This window comes from Battus philenor, unplaced genomic scaffold, assembly GCF_028537555.1.
Source record: "Battus philenor isolate CCGP_79_NKW_IND1 unplaced genomic scaffold, ilBatPhil1.0.hap1 SCAF_19, whole genome shotgun sequence".
Taxonomy (NCBI): Eukaryota; Metazoa; Arthropoda; class Insecta; order Lepidoptera; family Papilionidae; genus Battus; species Battus philenor.
The window spans coordinates 82,529-88,722 of record NW_027181681.1 but is presented as its reverse complement, the minus strand read 5'-3'; the positions used below and the strand labels follow the sequence as shown (position 1 = coordinate 88,722).

Sequence of the window (6,194 nt, the reverse complement as noted above, 5' to 3'; positions counted from 1 at the left end):
GTGTGACATTTGAATGACATTCGATCTGTAAATTTAGTAATTTTGACTGTTTCAGTGGGCAGCGGTGTTGTTGTAGTCAATTCAACATCAAATATATGAAAATTTGCAACCATGTCAGAAAGAGACTATGCGCCTTTGAGTTCAGCGTGCGTGCGGGGACTTTGTGATAAGCTGTATGAAAAAAGAAAATTTGCCGGCGTTGAAATAGAGAAGTACGCGGACTCAAGCTACATTTGTGCTCATTATTGAACAAAACACTGAATAACCGTAATGTTGTTTACGATAAGTCAAATTTTGTTTAAAAAATTAGTCAATAGAAACATTTCACAGACACCAGCTCTGTTGAATATCACATGTCGCTGGTTTATGGAAAAAGTTTTGGATATAAAAATAACTTAATTTCTTTTTTGTGTGGATTGTAGTCTTAATTGCATTATAGTCGGAAACTTCTTTTATTAGTATAAAATAATATGTTACATTCAGAATCAAATTTAAATTATGTTTATACAATTGAAAAATGTAATTTATTCAGCTGAAATGACTGACTATATAACCTTATACCTATATAAGAGGTAGTTTGAACCATTTGAATAATGCAATTATAATTTCAGAATGGTAAAAGATTTTAATGATGCCAACAACACAAGTCAAATTAAGAAATTGATCCGAGTGCTGGGGCAAGACTTGATGTCATCAACCAATCCTAATGTGAAGAATGGTGCTTTGATGGGCTTATCATCTGTTGCTGTTGGTTTAGGCAAGGTTAGCCATGTTTTGAAATTCACTAAAATTATTGATATATTTTTTATGGTACTCCTGTAAACCAGGTCATGTAAGTTTTTAGGTATAAAACTTAACCCTGATTGTTGAGAGTGATTATTTGTAAATAAGTTGTTGCATTTAACTTTATTCACTCGCAGATGTGTCTAATCACAGTGTAAAGTACAGGGTTCAATTTAATAATTGCAATTTTTGGACTTCACTGTTTCCGTTCATGCCAGCAATACTTGGAGGATATTGTGGCCATCACCTGATAAAAAAGTTTAATGGTGAAATGAGTGTTATGTGTGGTGAATGATATTGAGAGTGTAGCGATTGCGAGCAGGGCTGCACGGCGCACCTGAGCGAGCTGCTTCACCCGATCGCGGCGTGTGTGAGCGAGGGCGAGTCGCGCGTGCGCTACCTGGCGGCCGAGGCGCTTTTCAACGTGTTGAAGATCGCGCGCGGCGCAGCGCTGCCTCACTTCCCGCTCGTATTCGACGCCCTCGCGCGCCTGGCCGCCGACCCCGAGCCGCAAGTGCGCCAGGGCGCGGAGCTGCTCGACCGCCTCGTAAAGGTACTTGCACTACATCCATTTATTTAACTGCAGTCATATCCGTGCCGAGGTACGTAATGTTTGAGGGAGATGTGGTGATCGCCCAGGACATCGTGACGGAGAGCGGCGCGTTCGATGTGGCTGCGTTCGTGCCGCTACTGCGCGAGCGGCTGTACGCGCGCGGTGCGTGTGCGCGTCAGTTCGCGGCCGCGTGGGTGTCGGCATTGGACGCACTGCCTGCGCTGCCGCTGCTGCCGCACCTGCGCGACCTGCTCGACCCCATGCTACAAATGCTGGACGAGCCGCACCCGGAGATCCGCCGCATGTACGTGCCTAGGCCCCTTGCTCCTGCCACTTGCTAACTAAAGATAATCTCATGAAGCAACTTGCAGGTGCGAGGTGCAGCTGAATGAGTTCCTGAGGAGTATTAAGAAGGAGCCCGCACAGGTGGACTTCCAGGCGATGATCAATATTCTAATAACGCACGCGCAGTCAACCGAAGAGCTCGCCCAGGTCGGTGACGTCCATGAGCTGGGCTGTACAGGACATATACTTAGGAAACATTTTGAGCGAAACTATCTTGTTGTAGCTGACGGCAATCACATGGATCAAGGAGTTTGTGGAGCTGGCGGGCGCCAGCATGCTACCGTACGCGTCCGGCATCCTGTGCGCCGTGCTGCCATGCCTGGCGTACTCGGACGACGCCAGGAAAAGTATCCTTGTAGAAATCACTAGTTAAAGGGCGGCGCGGAGGCGTGCCCCGCTCACTGAGCAAATTTTATCTGATACTGTATACCTTGATTAATGATTGATCAACTCGCCGGGAAGTGGGCGATGTAATTGCAAGTATTTGCACTTCACTGGTTACTTAGGATGCAACATTATCAGAGTTGTAAATAAATGCAAATAATTCCTTAGCGCGCTGCAGGCATACGCGAGACGGCGGCCATCGTTAACTTTCAGCTGACGAAGCTCGTGGGGCCGAACACCCCCGAGCCCTGCCCGCCGGCGCCCGCGGATGCTCCGCTAGAAGGAGACGCTCTAGGAGACGACGAGCCTTTGAACAAGGAAGGACAGCTGAACCTGGAGGCCGTGGTGAAGGTTCTCACGCAAATGCTGCACCACAGCTCTGTACACACCAAGGTCGCCGTCCTGGACTGGATCCTGCACCTGTACAATAAACTACCCAGCGAGGTACTTCCGCGTGGCATGAGCTTGCGATACTTTAGTTTGAGCATTGACCACATGTGGGCCGCGCGCGCAGATGTACGCGCAGACGGAGGCGGTGTTCGGCAGCGTGGTGGGCAGCCTCACGGACGCGGCCGACGACGTGGTGCGACGTGCGCTCGCCGTGCTCGCGGAAATCTGCTCATGCCCAGGTGCTCGCCAGCCGCAGGTTGACCAGTAGACCAATCGAAGGTATCGCCACTAAACTCCGCGTCGTTCACAGGTGATTTAGAGTCCAGTCCTTATTACTACAAGTTCCTGCAGGCGCTACTCAGGTTGCTGGCGGCTGATGAAAATTTACTGGAGGACCGAGGGGCTTTCATCATTAGGTGAGGACCTCTGCCTGTTCACCCAATTATTACAGAGAAGCCGTACCGATCCAAATATGAACATAGACAAGTTGTCAGCGGCACTCAAAGTTCCACAGGCGGCCTCCACCTTGTGTGCGGCTGACACTAGGTTCCTTTTAAGGCGCTCGCACCGACTAGTAGTTGATTATGATTGAAAAACCTGTGATCGTAGGCAGCTGTGCGTGCTGTTAAGCGCGGAGGACATCTACAGCGCGCTGTCCGCCATCCTGGTGCAGGAGAAGAACCTGCGCTTCGCAGCAACCATGGTGGACGTGTTGAGCACGCTGCTGCTCACCGCCGCAGAACTTTACCACCTGCGCCTGCAGCTTCGCCGCATGGACAAGCCCGTGAGCCCACCCTCTCGGTTCTGTCTTAATTAAGATAACATTTATTTTGCATTTATGATGCACGTATTGTTTTCGCCGCACGGGTCGGCTCCCGCGGGCCGTATGTGATGTGCGGGGCTGTGCGCAGGGCACGGCGGCGCTGCTGCGCGGGCTGTACCGCTGCTGGTGCCACAGTCCGGTGTCGCTGCTGGCGCTGTGCCTGCTCACGCACCACTACGCGCACTGCAACCGCCTTATACATACCTTGTATCCTTTTCGTATCTCGCGACAACAACAGCCGGTGCGAATGGAAAGCCACACCCGTACACTCGCTTGTTTCAAACAAGCTACCAGTAACGCTGCTAATTGGTGACATTTCTTAAGTTTAGTATTTTTAAATTACATAATGAATGTGTTCGCGAGTGCGTGTGCGTGGCGCGCAAAACAGCCGATTGTTCATTTGAAAATGATTACTGTACTTAATGATACGGTGCCGTTGGTGTTTCAATAAAAAGAGAGAAGCGAGTACAAAACAACACGACACCGTACGTATCGTACCTATATCCGCATGGGAGTTGCATCGAGTGATATATATTTGTTTCATAATTTGGCCTTAACCGCGCACCAGCGGCGACCTGGAAATTACAGTGGACTTCTTGACGGAGGTCGACAAGCTGGTGCAGCTAATCGAGTCGCCGATATTCGCATGTGAGTGCCCCGTCACCGCCCTACTCTCCATTTAAGTCATACGATCCTGACCTTTCGTGGACTACCGTCACAAGATAAATAACAATGCTAATTGTATGTCTGTGTGAAGACCACGGGCCGGCTAGAGCAGCTAGTACGTGCACCCACAAGGTGGACATACGCTGCGCGCATGCCGCTTCTGATCGGCCTCTGTGGGGACAGACCCGTGTCCAGCATTTTGACTTCCTGAAATGATGATGTCTGTCCATTGATCTAATATTAATAATAACAAGCTAAACATTAACTGACTGACAACACTATCAAATCTAAACTGGCTGCCGCTAGTTCCCACGAACGAGGACCGAGGCCTCCGTATGTACGTGGTATGTTAATGAAACATAATGATTTTAGTGACATTATGTTCGAATCTACTGTATGAACCATAAATGCGCCGATGCATTTCTCATATTAGCTATACATATACCCCCTAAGGTGAATCTACCCGGGGCCAAAGCAACGTAATCGTTCATAGCAAATATTTTCAGAAAGTGGCCAAGGTGATGTACAAATAATTGCCGTCCGTACTGGCCGCACGTCACGAAAAAATGATGACACGATTGCGCTCGTATTGTCTTGACTGACCAATCGTCGAATCATCGTTAAAGAAGTTGTTGAAGACAAAAAATGTTGAATGTTGGCGCTACTACATTTTAACCAGTGGCTTGGACAATTGCTCGCTTTGGATTACAAACAGTGTACTGCAACTACTTCCGATCCTACTGATCTTGTCCCCCCTGTGACTTTTTCTTTGTTCTCATTTTTAAAATACTCATTTTTAAACCTAATTTTTAGTGCCTAAATTGCTACCGCGCCGCGTCGTGCTTCCATGTTAAACCGATCGCCGCCGCTACTATTTAGTTTCATGGTTCGCCGCTACGCAAACTTGAAGTATCGTGTAGCGCGGCAGTGTCCAACATTTCGCAAGGCGTTCAAAATTTCATAGAGTGAACTAGAGAGGAATTGAAAGTGGTGGTTTGTGTGTGCAGACCTGCGGCTGGAGCTGCTGGGCGGCGCGCAGAGCGAGGCGCTGCGCGGCGCGCTGTTCGGCCTGCTAATGCTGCTGCCGCAGAGCGATGCCTTCCACGCGCTGCGGCACCGCCTGCACTGCGCGCCGCAACACCCCTATCTCGGCAGGCAAGTGCGCGCCTCCACCCTGCGCCCTTCGTTCTCGCAGCCCCCCTTCCCCCGCACCGCCAGTGAGCGTATCAACGTTTTGTTCCAGGGAGGAGCCCACGCCGAGCGCGGGCAACGAGATAGACCTGGAGCCGCTCCTGGAAGAGTTCAAGCGCGTGCAGGCCGCGCATCGCCAGTACAAGCTGCTAGAGCGCGCGCGCCCCCATCGCCCCGACAAGCTGCACCCGTACACGTAGCGCGCCGCCCACCACACCGCGCACACACCACGCGGCCTCTAGCAATCGCCGTGTAAATAATATATTTGTACCAACTCCTTGGATAAAAAATCCGAGGCAAATAATGTAGATAAGAAACTGCTTCGACCATAGTAAAATGTATTTATATTCACTTAGCAATAAGCAAAGGTTATGATGCGCGCGCAACGCGTCGCTACCGATCCGTAACGTTGTTACACACGATCGTCTTGTACAGTGCTGCCGCCCCGCGCTGACCAACTATGTAATTATTGTCATTAACGTCGTCACGCCCGTCGGCTGACGTCTATAAGGTTTGCAAATATATAATATAACAATCTCACATTCCAATATTTGTATTATTTTCCGCACTAAGTTGAGCGGCGCTTGTACAAACTTGTCGGCGAGGTGTATTGCACATGGAAGGTGCAATGCGTAGCCCTACGCATTTCGGCCTTGGGATAAATGTAGCGAAACAAGGGCAATGGACTCCATGTGCGTCACTCAGAGGCTAAAGGTACTGAGCCTCTTGCTGTGAATCCGTCTGAATGACGATTATCCCCGAGCGCTTCTGCCCCGACACATCCGGCACATTTAATCACACTGTAGTGGACGTTGTTCCGCCCGCTCCCCTTTACCGAATAGGCAAGAAAAACAAACTGCTTTTGTAGCAGCATGTATCCTGCGCAAGAATAAAAATAACAAAAATAAAAAGTACTGAGTATTGCTGTTAACTCATTGCTATTTATGTTGACAAGTGAGCGGCATAGCTCTTCGGTTAGACAGGTTGAAGTGGGAAGAGACACTGATAGCCACTGAAGTCTTAAGATTTTTGAGGTTACACCGCGGATGCACAGGCGCA

The 6,194-nt window shown here is 49.5% G+C and overlaps 1 protein-coding gene across 3 annotated transcripts; it reads left to right on the top strand.

Moving 5' to 3' along the window:
- The first annotated feature begins 24 nt into the window (after positions 1-24).
- On the top strand, positions 25-5,675 carry LOC137921763 (protein VAC14 homolog). 3 transcript variants are annotated; one of them, XM_068764580.1, is made up of 14 exons: positions 25-212; positions 612-762; positions 1,106-1,336; positions 1,423-1,640; positions 1,708-1,828; positions 1,905-2,028; positions 2,244-2,509; positions 2,580-2,694; positions 2,766-2,871; positions 3,065-3,239; positions 3,367-3,485; positions 3,847-3,926; positions 4,952-5,099; positions 5,188-5,675. In XM_068764580.1, exons 1-14 carry the CDS (start codon positions 112-114, stop codon positions 5,333-5,335), a joined length of 2,103 nt encoding a protein of 700 aa, XP_068620681.1. In that variant the 5' UTR covers positions 25-111; the 3' UTR covers positions 5,336-5,675. The 3 variants fall into 3 exon arrangements, with proteins under 3 accessions (XP_068620681.1, XP_068620683.1, XP_068620682.1); XM_068764582.1 differs by lacking the exon at positions 5,188-5,675 and having other exon boundaries at positions 3,065-3,256; positions 4,952-5,038; XM_068764581.1 differs by lacking the exons at positions 4,952-5,099; positions 5,188-5,675 and having other exon boundaries at positions 3,065-3,256; positions 3,367-3,910.
- Positions 5,676-6,194: the final 519 nt, after the last annotated feature.

Bases quoted from the DNA above. Each gene is read 5' to 3' on its own strand.
- LOC137921763 (XM_068764580.1), top strand. From the start codon at position 112: ATGTCAGAAAGAGACTATGCGCCTTTGAGTTCAGCGTGCGTGCGGGGA. The intron at 2,510-2,579 runs GTACTTCCGCGT...CCGCGCGCGCAG, and splicing joins ACAATAAACTACCCAGCGAG to ATGTACGCGCAGACGGAGGC. The intron at 3,240-3,366 runs GTGAGCCCACCC...GGCTGTGCGCAG, and splicing joins TTCGCCGCATGGACAAGCCC to GGCACGGCGGCGCTGCTGCG.